The sequence below is a fragment of the Ambystoma mexicanum genome, chromosome 3q (assembly GCF_040938575.1).
Source record: "Ambystoma mexicanum isolate Mex_15411 chromosome 3q, UKY_AmexF1_1, whole genome shotgun sequence".
Taxonomy (NCBI): Eukaryota; Metazoa; Chordata; class Amphibia; order Caudata; family Ambystomatidae; genus Ambystoma; species Ambystoma mexicanum.
This window is the reverse complement of record NC_090926.1, coordinates 1,010,013,006-1,010,033,064: the sequence shown is the minus strand read 5'-3', so window position 1 is coordinate 1,010,033,064 and position 20,059 is coordinate 1,010,013,006. Positions and strand designations below refer to the sequence as shown.

At 51.2% G+C, this 20,059-nt stretch overlaps 1 protein-coding gene across 4 annotated transcripts in view; it reads left to right on the top strand.

Moving 5' to 3' along the window:
• Nucleotides 1-20,059, top strand: part of RPTOR (regulatory associated protein of MTOR complex 1) — a 2,822,438-nt gene that overhangs the window by 2,100,697 nt on the left and 701,682 nt on the right. For all 4 annotated transcript variants that reach the window (XM_069655181.1, XM_069655184.1, XM_069655182.1 and 1 more), the window contains exons 20-21: nucleotides 8,057-8,215; nucleotides 8,766-8,884. In XM_069655181.1, the coding sequence (XP_069511282.1) occupies nucleotides 8,057-8,215; nucleotides 8,766-8,884 (278 nt within the window). The remainder of the gene's footprint in view (nucleotides 1-8,056; nucleotides 8,216-8,765; nucleotides 8,885-20,059) is intronic.

The window sequence follows — 20,059 nt, the reverse complement described above, 5'->3', positions numbered from 1 at the left end:
AAGGCAGGACACTGCATCCATGCCCTCAGACCATGAACTTAGCAGCCTGGCTCCTGAGATCATAGAATTTGGACATTTACATCTCCCTCAGAGATGTATGGACATCCTCAGGGAAGCCAGAAAACCTAATACTCGCCACTGCTATTCTAGCAAGTGGAAAAGATTTGTCATCTGGTGTAGAAGTAAGAACATCAACCCGGTTGACTGCTCTGCCACTAACATTATTCTGTACTTGACCCATTTACTGGATTCAGGTCTAGTGTTTAATTCCATTAAAGTCCACCTAGCGGCACTTTCTGCATACACCACTTCCCAACTTAAAGTGTCGTGGTGGAAGATACCAGTTATAAAGGCCTTCATGGAAGGGGTAAAGAGAATACACCCCCCCCCCGATAGCTAGCCCAGCTCCCGGATGGGACTTAAACGTGGTACTTTCTAGACTCATGGGCACTCCTTTCGAACCCATGCACAAGGCAACTCTTAAATACCTCACTCTTAAGACCGCTTTCCTAATAGCTATCACCTCCATTAGGAGAGTAAGTGAACTACAGGCTCTTTCTGTATTAGACCCCTTCGTATCAGTTCACAAGGATAAGGTGGTTCTTCGCACACACCCAAGGTTTGCACCAAAATTCATCTCTAAATTTCATGTAAACCAATCTATAGAACTACCAACGTTCTTTCAAAACCCTTCCAACTTGGGAGAAAAAAGTCTGCATACACTAGATGTACGCAGAGCTGTCATGTTCTACATGGAAAGAACCAGATCACTGAGAAAGACTAATCAGTTCTTTGTCTCGGTGGCAGCAGGAAGAGAAGGAGATGCAGTCTCTAAGTCCACTATATCTAGATGGATTGTGCAATGCATCACTCTCTGTTACACTCTTGCTAAGAGAGAACTACCCTTCAAGCCAAGAGCACATTCCACTCGAGGCACTGGGGCATCCATAGCATTCATTGCAAATGTTCCCCTTGAGTCCATCTGCAAAGCGGCTACCTGGAGTTCTGTGCACACCTTTACAAAACACTACTGTCTAGATGCACACTCAAGATCTGACTCCCAGGTGGGACAGGCAGTATTAAGACATCTTTTCTCTACTGTTCCTTCTCATAACCCACCGCCAACTCCGGGTACTGCTCGCTAGTCTATGCACAGCATGTGATTCTAAGCAGATTAACAAACATCAGAAGACAATGCATTACTTACCGTAAAAGCATTTCTGATGGTTGTATCTGCTTAGATTCACATGCGCCCACCCTTCCTCCCCGCTCGGATGGAAGGAACATAGACTTCCTTTTATATCTCTCTCTTCTGTACTCACTCACGTCTAGAAGGCTCCCTCAGGGCAGAAAAATACAAACAGAGGGACCTCGACGCGTGAGGGATTGTGGGTACAACGCACGTCACTATAGGGATAGTGTTACAGACACGCCTTGTCGACGTCCCCTTTTTCGACTACGAAAAACAAAATGCAATACTCCGCAGTGACCACTGGATGTCGGACCTATGCACAGCATGTGAATCTAAGCAGATACAACCATCAGAAATGCTTTTACGGTAAGTAATGCATTGTCATACCTTAAATTGGGGACAAGACGTGGCTATGGCATTGTCTTCATTTGGGTATGTGACTAACAACTGAAAGTTGTATCCAGGATTGTAAAAATGTCCTTCATATTCCAAATCCCAACTTCGAGGGGATTGGGTCCTCCGACGTATTCCATATCTATGACATGTAATCACCACAGCTGTGCTGCTTCGGAAACTTTTCCGGCGTCTGCGTCCTGCGTCGATGACGTCGATGCGCCAACGTCGAGGACCTCCTCCGACGTCATCCGATGTGATAAGTAGGACGCACGACGCCCGTAGCCTCAGTTCCGTTTTTTCCGCGAACGTGTTGCTTCGTGTTTCTCGGTTCTAAGCCTCGACTCTTTGGAGTTCTGTTCTTTCTGGTTCTTCGAACCTGTTCGTTTGTGAATTTCCTTCGGCGATGTCTTCCACTTCGTCTTCAACCCCGCGTCCGGGCTTTAAGAAGTGCGGGGAGTGTGGGTCCAAGATGTCGGTGACTGACTCGCACGACGCCTGCCTCTGGTGCCTCGGGGAGGCCCACGACACGGATGACTGTATCGACTGCCAGTCGCTCACGTCCAAAGCCTTACGCGAACGTAAGAAGAAGTTGTCGGTAGGTCGGGTGTCCAAGCCCCGGAAGTCGAAGTCGGCGGGGCTTTCGACGGATGATTCGAGGGGTGACTCTCCGCGTCATCGTCGGAAGTCTCGTCGGTCTTCTTCTAGGAGTGGGTCTCGCCACTCCTCAGCCTCTTCGAGGCATTCTCGGAAGCGCTGTCACCGGTCGCCTTCCAGGTCCTCTTCCGAGGATTCTGCACGGCACGTCGGTTACCCCACCAGCCGTGCGACGCCGGAGGAATGGGCTTCCTTCGGGAAGAAAATGTTGGCGATTCTTGAGTCGCAGGGTACTCAGCCGTCCGCGCCCCCGAGTGGGGTCAGCCGTGAGAGGTCGAGAGACACCGCTCGCAAGAGTGGTCGGCACGAGTCACGGGAGCGGTCCCGTTCGGACAAGGAGGCTCGTTCTCGCCGTACCCGTTCCAGGTCCCGGTCCTCGACGCGTTCGAGACCGTGTGCTCCTGTGAAGTCTTCGAGGAAGACATCGACGTCTGAGGCGTCGAGGGCGTCGACAGGCTTTCTCGAGGCTCCGGCTTCGAGGAAGTCGTCGACGCCGTCGACGATCAGGTCGTCGAGGGACACGCTCGGGGCTCCGGCTTCGAGGGCTGTGTCGACGCCGCCGATACTGGAGGCGCTGCATCTGACGTCGACGCCGATTTCCTCGACGTCGACGCCGATCCTCTCGGCGCCGTTGCCGGTTTTCTCGACGTCGGCGCCGATTCGCTCGACGCCATCGACGCCTTTCGTGTCGGAGGTGCCCCGTGTCACGGGTGTACCCCCTAGGAAGGCTCTGGTTAAGAGCAAGCACTCTCGGGTGCCTTTTCGCCACCTGGAATATATTTCAGAGGCGGATGAGGATTCTGATGGCCTGGTTCCTAGTCAGGTGCCAGATGAAATTGTTTCGGGCCATAGTCAGTTTGACGATTTGAGGCAGTCACTGCATGATGCCAGTGGACTGGACACCTCTCCGGAGGTGGAATTTTGTAGGCCTGAGCCTGGCTCCCATGCCGATTCCTCGTACCGGCGCCTTATGGCTAGGGTGGCTGAGTATCTGGGATGGTCTGCTCCCCCAGTGGAGTTTGTGCAGGATGATCTGACGGACATCCTTGATGTTGGTCCCCCAACTGACCCGGTACTGCCGTTCCATATGGCTTTACAGAGAAGGGTGGCGGCGGCTTGGACTGCTCCGGAGAGTCTCCCGGCGGTGGGCAGATCCTTGTCGCGTAAATACCGTCCAGCCAGTACCGACCCCTGCTACTTGACCAGGCACCCCACTCCGGAAAGTTTGGTGGTGCAGGCGGCCACGGCCCCGGCAAAGCAGGCGTCGTACCCTACCATCCCTCCTGATAGGGACGACAAACGTTTTGATGGCTGGGCGAAGAAAGTGTTTTCTTCTGGTGGTATGGCGCTTCAGGCGGCCAACTCCATTTGTGCCTTGTCACGTTTCACGCACACTCTGTGGAACTGTGTTGCGTTAGCGGCTGAACATATTCCCGAAGGGGATGAACGGGATGGTTTCCTTGCTATGGTCCAGGATGGTAAGGATGCCATGTGTGAGTCCGTTCAGTCGGGTCTGGACTTGGCTGAATGCGTCAGTAGGTCCATGGCGGCGAGCACCGTGATACGCAGGTTTGCGTGGTTGCGGAAGTCGGGGTTTGCTCCTGATGTGCAGTCCCGGCTCCTCAACATGCCCTTTGACGGTGAACACCTTTTTGGCAGCAAGGCTGACGAGAGCCTTGAGAGGTTGCAGACCTCAAAAGCTGCAGCGAAGTCGTTGGGCGCTGCAGTTCGCCAACCTCCGCTTTTTCGTCCTAGGGGACAGCAGTGGAGGGGTGGTTCCTTTCGCTATTACTCGTCCTTCAGTAAAGCGAGGGGAGCTGGCAGTCAAAGAGGCCAACGCAGGGGTACCAGAGGTGGACGACAGGGTACCCGTGGTGCCATGGCCGCTCGGGCAGTTGCCTCTTTGCCCTCAGGTAACGCCGCAGCCGCTCCTACTCAGTCATGAGGCCAGGTCCCATGGTTCGCCGGTTGGGGGAAGGCTGGCGCAGCATCTTGTAGAGTGGCAAGCCATTACTTCGGATGTGTGGGTTCTGGAGATCATAACCCACGGCTACTGTCTTCCCTTTCGGCACAGGCCTCGCGACAATCCACCGGGGAACCTCTCTTTGAAGTGTCCGGATCCGCTCCTTGCGCAGGAAATTCAAGCCCTGCTGGAGAAGGGCGCTATAGAACTGGTGCCTGTAGCGGAGAGGAACAAGGGATGGTATTCCCCTTATTTTTTGATTTCCAAGAAAGACGGGGGGATTGAGACCCATCATGGACTTGCGCGGTTTGAACAAACTCCTCAGGAAGGACAAGTTCAAGATGGTTACTCTCTCTCAAGTCCTCCAGGCCCTTCAGCTTCAGGACTGGTTGGTGTCACTCGACCTCAAGGATGCTTACTTCCATGTGCCGATCCATCCCAAGCACAAGAAGTACCTGAGGTTCGCGGTTGGCGACTCGCACTTTCAGTTTCGGGTCCTGCCGTTCGGATTGACCTCCGCCCCGAGGGTTTTCACCAAGCTCATGGTGGTGGTGGCAGCGCATCTCAGGCAAGGGGGGATTCACGTCTACCCCTACCTGGACGATTGGTTGATCAGGGGGAGCTCTCCCGAGCAAGTCCTGGATCATCTGTCCGTCACCTGCCACTCCCTTCACAGGCTGGGCTTCTCCCTCAATTTAAAGAAGTCCCATTTGACGCCAACACAGAGGCTCCAGTACATCGGAGCAGTGCTCGACACTTCCCTGGGGCAGTGTTTTCCTCCCCAGGTGAGGGCTCTTCACATTCAGCAGATGGTGCACAAGTTTCAGCAGGCCCAGACGCTCCCAGCGTTCGAGTTCTTGAGGTTGCTCGGCCTCATGGCATCCTGCATTCTTCTGGTGCCAGAGGCTCGCCTGCGAATGAGATCTTTGCAGTGGGCACTCAAGACGCAATGGTCGCAGTCCTCCGGCAGGATGTCGGACCCGGTTCAGGTGCCGCCCTCGGTCACCCAGGACCTTCTGTGGTGGGCCGTCGAAGGCAACTTGATGAAGGGGGCTCCATTTTGGCTTCCCTGGCCGGAGGTGACAATCGTGACGGATGCATCCCTCACGGGATGGGGAGCTCATGCCAACGGGCTGACAGTCAGCGGTCGTTGGTCTCCGTTGGAGTCCAGACTCCATATCAATCTGTTGGAGCTGAGGGCCGTCAGGCTAGCCCTGAAGGCTTTTCTGCCGACTGTGAGAGAAAAGAATGTCCTGATCCTGACGGACAACACAGTGGCCATGCACTACCTCAACAAAAAGGGGGGGGCAGGGTCACTTCCTCTGTGCAGGGAGGCGATGCAGCTCGGGTTCTGGGCCATCCAGCAGGAAGTTTCGATCTCGGCAGTTCATCTGGCCGGAGACGAAAACGTGACGGCGGACGCTCTGAGCAGGCAGAGCGCGATCTCTCACGAGTGGGAGTTGGCTCAGGAGATTCTCTTGGAGATCTTCGCCCTTTGGGGGACCCCTCAAGTGGATCTCTTCGCCTCCAGTGTCAACCGGAAGTGCGAAAGGTTTTGCTCGCGGGAATTTCCTCCGAAAGGAGCCTTGGGAGACGCGTTCGTGGTGGAGTGGTCATTCCCGCTGCTGTACGCGTTTCCTCCCGTCCCCGTCATCCCGCAAGTGCTGCGGAGGTTACGGAAGTTCGGTTCCCGGATGATCCTCATTGCTCCGGCGTGGGCTCGGAGGACGTGGTACCCGGACCTTCTCGACTTGTCCATCTGCCCTCCACGTCGTCTTCCCTACCGAGACGATCTGCTCTCACGGGAGGGGGGTCAGGTTCTCCATCCAGAGGTCGGATCCCTCAACCTTCACGCTTGGCTTCTGAAAGGTTGAGGTATATGGATTGGGACCTCCCTGAAGACGTGATGGAGGTGTTGCTTTCGGCCCGTAGGCCAGCAACGAAGTCTCTGTACCGTTGCCGTTGGCGTAAGTTCTGCGACTGGTGCAGAGTTCGGAATGTGGATCCTTTTGCATGTGACATCCCCATGGTTCTGTCCTTTTTGCTTTCTCTGGCCCACAGGGGCTTGCAAGTGGGTACCATTAAAGGTTACCTGGCGGCCCTGTCCATCTTTAAGCGCTCGTCTGAAGAGTGTTCTTACTTTAAAATCCCTTTAATTTCACAGTTTCTGAAAGGGCTCACTAATGTGTTTCCTCCGTCACCTTTCCTGGTGCCCGGTTGGGATTTAAACCTTGTTCTTAGGTTTCTTATGGGTGCTCCGTTTGAGCCTTTACATTCTTGCCCTTTGAGGCTGTTAACTCTGAAAACTGTGTTTTTAGTTGCGGTTACTTCCGCTCGCAGAGTGAGTGAGTTACAGGCACTTTCAGTTAAGCCACCCTTCACTGTTTTTCACAAGGACAGGGTTGTCCTTCGAGTTCGTCCTTCTTTTCTTCCGAAGGTAGTGACAGAATTTCATTTAGCCCAGAAGGTTGTTCTTCCGGCATTCTATCCTCCTCCGCATCCTGGTAAGGAAGAGGAGAGGCTCCATAGGCTTGATCCTAGGAGAGCTTTAAGCTTTTATGTTTCACGCATGTCTCGGGTCAGAGTGGACGATCAACTCTTTATTGGTTACGCTGGAAAGCGTTTGGGGCAAGCTGTGACGAAACAGACTTTGTCCCGCTGGATTATTTTGGCCATCTCGGAGTGTTACCGCTTGGCGGGTAAGGACCCACCGGCTGGCTTGCGGGCCCATTCTACCAGGGGTGTGGCTGCATCTACTGCCCTGCAGAGGGGTGTTCCTATTCGCAACATCTATGATGCAGCCACCTGGGCTTCAGTACATACATTTGTACGGCATTATTCCCTCGATTCCATCAGAGGGCAGGATCTGGCCTTTGGCAAGGCGGTCCTTTGCTCGGCTATTTGATTGGCTATTCTAAAATGTTGCTTCTAAATTCTTTCCCTCCTCCTTGTTTTGGTACTGCTTTGGGAGTCTGTCATAGATATGGAATACGTCGGAGGACCCAATCCCCTCGAAGAACAAGTTACTTTCTTACCTGGTAACGTTCTTTCGATGGGATGGTCCGACGACGTATTCCATATCACTCCCGCCCTGCCTTCCCCGCTGCAGAATTTCTTTTGCGATTGCAGCTTACGTTCAGCAAGGCTTTGTGTCTGACTGGCAGTTGACTTATGTCACACGTTCTGGGGGGAAAAAACTACAACTGAGGCTACGGGCGTCGTGCGTCCTACTTATCACATCGGATGACGTCGGACGTCGGAGGAGGTCCTCGACGTCGGCGCATCGACGTCATCGACGCAGGACGCAGACGCCGGAAAAGTTTCCGAAGCAGCACAGCTGTGGTGATTACATGTCATAGATATGGAATACGTCGTCGGACCATCCCATCGAAAGAACGTTACCAGGTAAGAAAGTAACTTGTTCTTCTTTGCCCTCTGGAAAGACCTATTGTCAAATGCAAAGGCTCTGGTTAGGTTTGTTCCCTGCTCAATCCACCAATGTTATCCCTTCTTTTCTCCATTGACCGCTCGGTTCTTGGGTCTTTGGAGATGTATTTCACCATCACCGGTAAACTATTCTTTCTTTCTGTTTATGAATGGTACTTGGGGATGTATCTGCTGTATCTCCTCTAGTGCCACTTAGGTTTCCTTTGACCTATTTGTTAATTCGTTCACAGTATTATTTCTACAGTCTCATGCTGCATTCTTCCAGAAGCCTCACCTGTAGTGTGGGTGGTGTGACTACTTGCCCAGAACAGTGATCTTTCTGAAGAACTCAATTTGTCACCATATCTGGTATTATCTGCCCCAGGAACACCCATATTACTGACACTTCCCCCTTCTTCTGCCAGTTGGAAGTTCGTTGGCGTTTTCACCTGGAAATCTAAGCACCAGTAGCAGCGCAAGCAGCACTCTGGGAAGCCCGGATACTGACGAGTACATCCTTTCTTTTGAGACCATTGACAAGATGAGAAGAGTAAGCTCCTACTCTTCCCTGAATTCCCTCATTGGTGAGTCCATACACTTTATCCTTAATCTCAATAATAAGAGCAAACGCGTTACTGTCTCTAATCACAAATATATGCCAACCACTTATCTTACAGTTATTTGAGTACACATGCTTTGTCATTTCTAAACCCAATGATCTAAGAGAAAAATGTTTTCACTAGTTTGCACACATTTTGTTCTCAGAACTCGCCGATATTCGAGCCCACTGAATTCACTGATTAAAGCATAATTATATTTTCTGAAATCATTAGTTTTATCAGCAACACCATATACTCTCTGACCATTGCTCTCCTCTTTTAATTCGCTAATTTTTGTGAACATACTAACCTCTGTCGCCTCTTTTTTTCTCCCTGCTTATATGGGAGCTGACACTCTTTGCTCTGTTCAACTCATACTTTCTGGCATACTATCCTCAGAACACAGATTCCTGTCAACCTATATTTCCTATAGATGCTTCTTTTAGTATTTTGTTTACTTTCGGTGAAGTTGGCAAGAACTTTTAAAGCTGTTGCAACTGTTATCTGGTCATGTTTCCCATTTTTTTCATTTCAGGAGTCTCCTTCAATAGTGTTTACACCCAAATCTGGCGTGTGCTCTTACACCTGGCAGCGGACCCCTTCCCTGATGCCTCTGACCTGGCCATGAGAGTGCTCAACTGCATTGCCTACAAGGTATGTTGCCACCACTCAGCCTGTGCAAGTGTCAGATAGATGGCTCAAGGCTGAAGTTCTTTCACCAGATTTTTTAAAAAGGCACAGCTTTGGGCCGTTCATTCTTGGGCGTATTTTGTGCATTTGTGGGTAAAGAAAGCAACACAAGTTCTCTTATTAAAGTTGCAGCCAAATTTCTCAGCGACATTTCAGTAACTCGTTTTCTGCTCCAGCTTAACATGGCAAAGCATAATAGGACATATCATGCAAAATGTGTCTCTTCTGGACCCAGGCTACCTTTTTCTTTATATTATTTTGAACATTAAAGCATTTCTGTGACTGGATTGTCAATTGGGCACTTTGCAAGGATAACAACATCAAACATAAAATAGAAGGCTAAAAAATAACTAAACCTGGGGATTCCAAGATGGCCGCGATGCAGATAGCACTGTGGCCAGCGACTCTCCATCCCATGGGACAGACATAACTTAAACTACAACCAAGCCCTCCTTGGGCACCACAAGGACTGGATTTCCCCCCCCTCCCAGGGAGAAGTGAGACACAAAGGTGAAGAGCGATCCCCGCGCCCGTCACGGCAAAGGAACAGACGGGAGCAGAGGCGCACTTTGAGAGGCCTGGGAGCGCACACCAGTGGAGCCAGCCTGCGCCGCCACCCAGCCGAGCACCTCCCACCTGCTGCTTGTCACCTGCAGGCCGCTAACACCACCCGGTGCCATAGCTGAAGTGGGTGTCGAGAGACGAGTTGCATGGACTGATGTCTGGGAGCACCCCACCCTTACACCTGCGGCGAGAGGAGCCCACTCCCATTCATTTTATGGACGAGCCCTCCCGCCATGTGCCGGCAGCGGAAGGGGCCCTAACACACCAAGATCTCTCATGGAGAGGGCACGTGACCAGCCCCCACCGAATTGAACCTTCCTTCTGGGGGAGATCTCGAGCTCAAGCGGGACCACCCGCGGGTGTCTGGACCTACCACCACAAGGGATTGAATCCAAATTAACTTACTGAGGGCCCGGATCTCCACACAGGGCGGAGCACAACGCCCCAGGCCCTGGGAGTCTCCACCAACCAGTCCAGTCAACCCCAACACATACAGACACAGGGTCCAGAGCACTGCCCGACTCCTCCCTTTCTGGGGACCCAGAAGCACACTCCACGCAAACAAGAGAGGGACCACCCCATGGGGGGGGCCCAACAGTGGGACCCTCCTTGGACTATATCCCAACTGCCTCTCCTCACAAACCCAGGAGTGCGCCTCAAGCACACAAGGGCTTTCACCTCTGGTTCCCCCTGCGCGCAGAGTAGACCTGGGGCTTACCACCTCCAGCACCAGGGAAAATTGTGGACCCTCCACTGGGGATCCCAAAGCATGCAGAAACATAGCCCCCCGCTGGGCCGCAAGAACGCAATACACAAGGAGCCACCCCACTCCCTACAACCACAGGTCACACAGCCGCAACCAAGAGGAGCAGAATATACTCCACTGAACCCCCGCAACCTGTTGGTTACCTACCAGGGTGCAAACAAAGACAACCCAAGAGATTAGATCCATGCCCACCCAGGGACCATGTTAAAGTTAAGGGGAAACGAGTCTGCACTCACTCTAAAAAGACCCCAAAAAGACCCAAGACGGGCACCTCACCAGAATCTGGGCTAAAGATCCAGACCTCTCTCACAAGCGACATACTATCTCCCAGGAACAGGCTGGAGAGCCCGCGCAGGAAGATCAGGAACGCCCAGTGACCCAATCCATGTTCAAACAGATCATTAACGACTTTGGATAAAAGATCACCTCTGCAGTTCAAAAACAAATGGACGTCCGGAGGGAGGATCTAGCGGAAGGACTCCAAGAAATAAAGGGCGACATAAAGAAAGTGGTAGAGAGGGTGGATACAAAAAAAACAGCTATCCAAGAACTCGGAGGACTCAAGGAGAGCAGATGCACTACTGGAGACCCTGGCGGCTGGCACCCACAACCTAGAGCTCCAAGCTGAGGACCTGGAAAACAGGTCCAGGAGGTTGAACATCCGCAGTAAAGCCCTCCCAGAGGACACTCTAGACAATGATCTGGCAAAAGAGGTCAAAAATATATTCACAGGGATCATTGACCCCGACCCCATCCCCGAGATGAAGCTCGACAGGATTCACAGAGTTGGCCCCCGCAGACAAGAACCGGGGGCAAGATCGAGAGATGCCCCGCAGCTATGCAAAATTACACAACCAAAGAACTGAAACTCCTTAAAGCGAGGAAAGCAAACCAGATTACATTTAATGGAACAGAAATCCACCTCTATCAGGATCTAGCCCCATCAACCCTCGCCAAGAGGAGAAGAATGGCCACGATACTAACGTTCCTGAGGGACCGAGAGGTTCGATGCAGGTGGACTTTCCCATTTGGCCTCCTCTTCATCTGGCAGGGGAAACAACACAAAATGACATCACTCGAGGAAGGAGAGAACCTCCTGCGAATCAGAGAGGAAGGTCAGCAGCAGGGACACCCAGCGGAGGCCCAGCAATACAACCCCAGACCCTGGGAATGGTCCACAGTAAAATGCAAAAGAGCAAAAAAGGGGGATACCAGCCACCACTCAAAGGGACATTCGTGAGGGACCCCCCCCACACGACATTTCTCCCACAAACATCTCAAAATGACTACGCATTTCGTAGAGCCCTAGAATACTATGCATCGCCTGTGGAGGGCACAACAAAATGAGCGAATCTACATCAGTCTGGGGGCGGTAGGGAATCTTGAGATCTTGGAATGGGTTTGGGAGGACCTGCACAACACACATATGGGGGGAATAACGGGTTCATTCCTCGAGACACCAATCCAAGGGGCGTAGAGGCCGGTTGAATCCACCCAGATTGGAGGGGAGAAGGGTTGCTTGGGGAGGGTGGGGGTTGTTCCGGGTAGACGTGAGGCCCCAAGGCGGGGGAAGGAACAGGAGGAAAAAGGGACCAAAGGCAGGGCGCCGGAGATGGCCTGAACCCAGACAGTGCTTAACCAATTCCTCATGCGATGATGGCCGGCAGTAATAATCTTTCACTTCTATCCTTAAATGTCAACGGCCTAAACTCCCCACTCAAACGGGAAAAAAATTGAGAGATATATAAAAAGGGAGAGGCCTGACATTGTAACCCTACAGGAAACTCATGTACACACCGCGACCGAGGGAGAATCAGGTTCTGGGGGTACATGCAACATTTTCAAGCTACACAACCCAACAAGAAAGGGAGAGTGCTGCTAGCACTGAGAGATGGACTGGACTTGACTCTCACCGGATCCGAAACGGATGAACATGGGAGATACTTGGCAGCGGGTCTGATGGAGAGGGGAGAAGCCTACATGATAACGACTATATACGCCCCCACCACAGAGCAGGACGCATTCATTCATAAGGCGCTAAGCAAGCTCGGGAAATTCGCAAAAGCTCCCATTATCTTAACAAGGGACTTCAGCATGGCATGGGACCCCACTAGGGACAGTGTGGGACCCCACTAGGGACAAAAGCAAGCAAGGCCTGGGGGCACATGGGAAACCATCGGGAATCTTATGGGGAAAATGCAATACCTGGCCCTGATGGATCTGTGGAGGAGCTGGAGGGTGACAGACGGGTTGACTTTCTATTCACATGCCCATTGCACTCACTCCTATGATAGATTACTTTTGGCTACCCAGCACTCTTCTAGGCCGAAAACTGGTGAACACGGTGGCCACCACTATACAGACAGATCACGCGGCCATCACAGTAAAGCCAAAACTAAACAGACGTCGGCTGGGTCTGTGGAAATGGCACTACCCAGCATCTCTGTTTAAAGATCAGGTACTGACCAAACGGGTCACGGAAGAGATAGGATCCTTCTTTGAGACCATTAGAACAGAACACACAAGCCCGCAGATTAGATGGGATGCCTTTAAGGCTACAATAAGGGGACACATCATTGTCATCAAGGCAAGGAGAGACAGGGAAATGAAATTGGAGGAGATGCAACTAGAAGCCAAGATAAAGGATATAATGTCACGCATGGGAATGACAACGAGTGCAAATAATAATAGGGAGTATAGAGCTATAAGGGGCCAGTTGGACCTGATACAAACCAGAGCTGCGGAGCGCACCATTCTAGCACTGAAGCAAAAATATTACATAAAAGCCAACAAGTCAGACAGGTTACTGGCCAGACTCCTGAGGAAGGAAGAAAGGATAAAACTATATTAAAAATGAAGGTGGGGGAAGGACAAGACTAGTTCTAACAACAAGGGCATTGAGAGAGAGAGTTAGTTAAATTCTACAATAGACTCTATTGTTCAGATTACCCCTCCCCAGCGGTACAGCAGGCTTATCTACAAAAGATTGGTCTGGTGGGACCAACGGGGGAGGAGAGAAAGACCCTGAAGCAGGACATAACCGATGAGGAAATCTAGGAAGCGATAAAGGTGCTACCAGTTAATCAAACCCCAGGAACAGATGGCTTTGCCACCGAGTTCTATAAGATCCACAGAGAGACACTCCTACCCCACCTGACCAAATTATTTAACCAATTTAAAGTAGATAAAACCATCACTCAAACTATGGAAGAGGCGAAGGTAGTCCTTATTCCCAAGAAAGGGAAGGACACAGCAGACTGTGGATCGTGCCGCCCAATCAACTTGATCAACGTTGACGCTAACATTTACACCAAACTGTTGGCATCTAGACTCTATCGAATCCTTCCCTGACTGGTCCAACCAGATCAATCCGGCTTTGTCAGGAGGCGCCAACGTCAGAAGAATAGCTCACCTAATTGAAAAAGAGCACAAGAAGGAGGTCCCTGCTCTCCTCATGGCCTTAGATGCTGAGAAAGCATTTGACCGGGTGGAGTGGGGATTTCTATTTGCAACCATGGAAAAGATGGGCTTTGGGAGAAAGTTTATGAATAGAGTAAGGGCCAACTACCAACACCCCATCCTCAGACTATCTGTAAACGGCCAGATATTGGACCCAGTAGTAGTACAGCAAGGTACGAAACAAGGGTGCCTCTTATCACCCATCCACTACGCACTCCACCTAGAACGCTTCCTAGAGGTGGTAAGAGCAAACAAAGCAATTAAGGGGATTATGTTTGGGGGGACAGCACACAAAATCGCCGCCTTCGCAGATGACATGCTCCTGACAATCACCAGACCAGATATCTCCCTGCGGGCAATGCAAGAAGAACACAACCAATTTAGGGAGGTGGTGGGCCTAAAAATAAACCCTCATAAATCCGAGGTTCTTAACCTCACACTCCCGATGGAAGCAGAACAGGAACTCAAAAGGGGCTCCCCTTACAGATGGGTCGAATGATCAATAACCTTCCTTGGGATTAAGTTTGTCAAATACATAGAGGGGTTCTATCAAGCCAACTATCCCCCCCTGGTAGAAAAACTCAAAAGCAAATTGATAGATTGGGGTCCCTTTTCCATTACACTACTGGGCGGAATAAATGTACTAAAGATGGCAATACTCCCCCAGTTGCTATACTTCTTCTCCGCCCTTCCAGTCCAGGTAGCGCCGCCTTATTCAAGACCGTCCAAAAAATCACTAGTAGATTTCTCTGGAATAATAGAACACCATGAATAGCCACTAGGGTAATGAAGATGTCTACAGCCAAAGGAGGGCTGAGAGAACCAGACTTTAAAACATATTACCTAGCTGCCCAGATTAGAATCGTGAGGGACTGGCTGAATGAGGATCAGGGAAAGATATGGAGACCAATGGACCGAGCTGTAGCAGGGGAAAACCTGGAAATGATACTGTGGAAACCCAAGGCGGATTGAATGGCCCAGATGTACAGCAGGGCACTACTAGCCCTGGAGGAGAGGGGTGAATGGGGGCAGGGTTGCACGTGGGATGAGGCCATTAAGCAGGCACACCTCACCTCACACCCATTCACCCCCGATGTTCGACAATCCACAATTCCCCCCATGACATAGAAGCTCTGCCTTCACCAAATGGCAGGATGGGGGGTTGCCAAAGAATCAGAGACATTTTGAAGGGGATAGTATGAAACAGTTCACCCAATGTAAAACGGACTTCGCCTTGGGGGAAGCAGAGCGATATCGGTACACACAAATAAGACACTGCCTGTATCATCCCACCATGAAAGAAGTAGGGACCCGCTAACTAACCCCCTTCGAAAAAAAACCCAGAGACAGGGGGGTGGTGGCATTGATCTACGCGTACATAACAGCAGCCGAGCAACCGGCTCAAAGGTCATACATGAAAAGATGGGAACAGTCCACAGGGCAAAACGTATAAGACACTGTATGGGTAAAACTGTGGTCCAGCATCCCTAAGCTCAAGAGATCCCTGCAAATAGAGGAAATCTGGATCAAAATCCTCTTCCAGTGGTACCGAACTCCAACAAGACTCCACAAAATGTATCAGAGGGAATCGAAATATTGTTGGAGGGAAAGCGGGAAGCGACGTGGAGCCACATAAAGTGGGAATGCTCTAAACTGGAAGAGTACTGGGGAGGCATACAAGAGACGTTGGTGCACATTCTGGGAGTAAAGGTTGGAGGAAATAGAGGCTTGGCAGTCCTGGGCATTGATGGGAACCTGGAGGACCTCCCTTTGAGAGTGGGCTGCAAAGTTTACGTAGTATTCACAATGGCAGGGGCAATAGCTCTAGCCCAAAAGTGGAAGTCAAAGGATCCCCCAATGGAACATGAATGGGTAGGAATGATATGGAACTTCGCAGCCCTAGAGTGGCTTACATACTCCCTCCAGGGAGAGCATAGAACCTATCAAGCTGACTAGTCGAGAGTATTGGAATTCCTACAAGTAGGAGCAAAAGGGGCCTGGTGCCCAAGGAAAATGCACCTCCTTGGCATAATAGACTAACCCCTGCGGGAGGAAGGAACCTGGGTCCACTTCCGCGCGCTGAAAAGGAGAATGTACGGTGTTAGGAAAGATTTCATGTGTCTATGTAATTTTCCTTCCATGTGTCAACCCCCAAACTTTTTGCTGCTGTTTAGACATCCCTGACTGACTTTGCCAGAGAAGCACTGCTGTACTCCTCTGGGCTTTCGCTCACTTTTTATGGGGAACTGACATGCCCTTAAAACAGTCAGTACTGGGAGACTTTGTTTCCCTTAGTCCTTTTCCTCATGTTGCAACTTTTGTGCAACGTGTAACAAGTGTACAAAGTATCTTACTATACAGTCCACTTGGGTCTCTAGTCATTTCCAAAGGCCCTAGATACTCTGGCTGGACTTTTTATGAACTGTGCAGATGTGTCATGGACAGGACTGGTGGCAGCTATCGTTTTGCATTATTTTTAACCCTTTTCTGCCATGTTAACCGCGTTTGGCACGAATAGGTGGCCTGGCTCCAAAATGGCAATGCCACGAGGTTCTTTGTCCTGTCTTTTTGCCATTTTGCCCTTTCACCTTCCCCAAGTCGAGTCGACCCGGGCCAGTCCTTATTTGGTCAGGCATTTTCCCGCGAATCCCAATGTTTTTGCGGGCTCCTGCATGCCTTGTGTGTGCCTCCAGGATGTGGGCTGGGATGTCTGGTCCCAATACACATCCTGGGTGCCAGAGAGTCTGGAGTGTCCTGAATGCCTGAGACCACCGTGGTCTGTGATTGGTCCATGTATGGTGTGAGTGTTTGTCAGATCTCCCATTGGGTTCTCTCCGTTTTGGCGCAAAGGCAACTTTGGATAAGAGGAGGCTGGAAACACCACTACCACGTCGATCTCCTGAGTTCTCAATGAACAAAGGATAGGATCCAAGTATCCTGCAACTACGAAGCTGAGTCGAGGAACCACTAGAGACATGCTGGAAGGTTTGGCACCCTGCACCCGCTGTCATCCTGTGGGACCCCTCTGCATTTGGTTGTCCTAGAAGGTCTGCGAAGACGCTTCGACCCATTGGAATAGTGGGACCAACTATTCTCGGCACCTTCACCAAAGCCTGCAAGTAAGCCTTCTCGGAGGTTTCCCTGGGCCAACCAGTGGGCTGACCAGCTTACGCTGGACCTTTGCTCTGTCTCCGCCGTCGTTTCGAGGAGGCCCGTGAAACTTGGTATACTGCTAGCTCTGTGTCCATGGCACCCTCACACTGAATTTTATACACCTGGCCTTCCCAGGTCTGAAGTAAGACGAGTGCGCCTGGACCGGCGTAAACACAGTTACCGTGTTGCCCTGCTGCGGTAACGTCCTTTTCAAGTCCGCTGCATTTGTGACCCTCTTGCACCTGAAGACTGATGCAGTGAAACTGGGGCGATTCATCCACCCAGAGCGGAGAAATCGCCACTATCCCGTTTGGGAATCCTCTCTGGATCTCAGGAACGAAAAGGTGCAGAGACGTCCTTTTTGCCGCCATCAAACCTGCAACCGAATTGCACTAACCTGCCAAAGTTTGGGTCTCCTTGCCTCGTACTGGTGAGTAATCTTTACCCCAACCGGTGGCCCCTAGCACCAGAGCCCAACTTTACGCACGAGTGGCCCCTGGGGGGGTCCCTCTCCTGTCCACTGCTATTGCGAAATAGCGACTCCATCCCGAACTCTGGAACTGCCTCTGCATTCAAGTGGAGGTCCTTCTTGAATAGGGGGAACTTATTCTTCATCGCCTTATGCACCGTCCCGAGCTGTTAGAGACCCCTAAAGAGACCCTGCTTTGTCCATTGGAACAACCGCGTGCATTAGCACACATATACTATTGAGCACACGGCTCCACTCTTCTTAGGCCTTGGATTGCTTCTTAGTTAGGTGAATAACTGATGTTGAATTGGGTCTAATGTTTAACTGCACTGCCTGTTTTCGCCCCCCTCTAGGTGGTCAACATATTTCGTGCAGTCCTCTCTTTTGACCCTCCTGGTCTTGTATATATATTGTATTGAGTGTGATGTATTGTTTTACTTCGTTTTGCTGTGATTCTTTGCTATAGTCTGTGTTACAAAGGCCTTGTAATAAATGTGTCTATATTTTTAATATAACACCTGTCTGGAGTAATTTGTAAGTGTCCTTGCTCTGTGTGCTCATTGAGGTCCTTCAGTCACCCTCACCCCTCCTGAGACTTAGGGCCTCATTACAAGGATGGCGGAGAACCATGGCGCTATTAGCGCCATGGTTCACGCCGGTAAAATACCGGCACCACCTTGGCGGAGAGGGGAATTACCGCCCCATTCCAAGGTTGGCGGGGCGGTAATTCCCCCTTCCACCATTGCCCTTTCCCGTTCCCATTTTTGCCCCATAGGGCTCAATGGGAATGGGGAAGGCGCTAATTACGGTACCGCAAATCGCGGTACCGTAATTAGCTCCCTGGGTCCCTTTGCGGGTTGGTTTTTAACGCCTGCAAAAAGCAGGCGTTAAATCCCCCAACCCGCAAAGGGACCTCGTAGTAAGGCGGAAAGGATTTACCGGTACCGGTATTTTACTGGTAAATCCTTACCGCCATCCGTGTAATGAGGCCCTTAGTCTTGACCGCCTGCCATAGCTACCCTGATTGGTCTGGCTTGTCCAGAGGTTACCCTGTTCCAAGAAACTAGGTTGGCCTTCTGAACCTCTGCCCCTCCTGGACAGAGTTCAGAAATCCTTCTTAACATACGGCTAACGTCCCCCATGGCGGAGGAACAGAATGGGCCAAAAAGTCTCTCTTCATGCACCAATCTTCACCAGAACAGAAGAGTTAGGGGGGTTTGATCAAAGTTGATAAGTTATGTTTAAAAATGCAAATAAAGACTTCAAGATGGCCGCCAACACGAGATAGACACGTCAACGGCGCTCCAGAGCCCCGTAGCGAAACAACGTGGATCCACCACCCCGCCACGGCTTTCTGGGCTTAGATACGGAGAAGAAAGGAACAGGCCTGACTAGTTTTTTTTTTGGGCCAGAAGGAGCGTTAACGGAGCACCAGAGAGTGGAGAAGCTCGGCCGACCAGAGACACGACACGACACGGCAGTCGGCAGGGCCGCAGACGGTGGGCCCGGTGCAGGAGAGCACAGAAGAGGAGAGCCGCGGGGGAAATCGGTGGCTAAGAAGAAGAGGCAGCAACACCTCATTGCCACCTCTGAGCTGGGAGGAACCTGCACAGAAGAAAAGACACGGGTCGCATAACCCCCTACATGGAAGAGGCGAAAATGACTAATTTTAAAACCCCACAATGACCCAACAGAACGTACAGCCTACAGGCCAATCGCATTAATTAATGTAGATGCGAAAATCTACACGGAAGTACTAGCAAACAGACTGGAGGGGCTACTCCCCGGCCTAATTCACCAGGATGTGGCAGACTTTATAGGAGGCAGGCAAACGGCAGACAATATAAGAAGGGTTGCCCACCTGGTGGAAAAGGCACAGAGAAGGAACACTACTGCGGTCCTGCTCTCACTAGACGCAGAAAAAGCGTTTGACCGCGTGGAGTGGTCTTTCCTATTTCGGGTCATGGGGAGGATGGGCCTGGGAGGCAACTTCCTAAAAATGGTACAGGCTAACTACCAGGAACCACTAACAAGGGTGACCGTGAATGGGGCAATGTCACGTCAATTTAAACTGGCCATGGGGACGAAACAAGGCTGTCCTCTCTCCCCATTGCTTTACGCAATCTATCTAGAACCCCTCTTACAGGCAATACGGGAGGCGGACGACATCCACGGCATCCCCTTTGGAGGGCAACAGCATAAAGTCGCAGCATTTGCGTACGACATGCTGCTCACCCTAACTAACACATGTGAATCCATTAGGGCAAGCAGGACCATACTGGAGGAATTTGGGGAAGCATCAGGCCTGCGTGTAAATGTTGGAAAATTGGAACTGATGAGACTCACCATAGGGAAAGAAGATTGCAATAGGCTAAAGGCTGAGACCCCGTTCGTATGGAGACCAGGGGGGTCAAATACCTGGGGGTGCAGATCACCCCAACACTGAAGTGGTGGTATGCAGCAAATTACCTCCCACTACTGGAGGCAATAAAGAAGGACTTTAAGAAATGCTGCGCACTGCCAATCTCGTGGCTGGGGAGACTAGCCGCATTCAAGATGGTCACGTTACCACGCATGTTGTATTTTTTCCAGGCAATCCCGAAGGCAGTTGTGACGAGGTTCTTCAAAGAGCTACACTCTCTAACGAATGGGTTTATATGGGAATGAAAGAGGGCTATGATCAATAGGCACCAGCTTGCGGCACCCAGGAGGGAGGGGTTTGGCACTC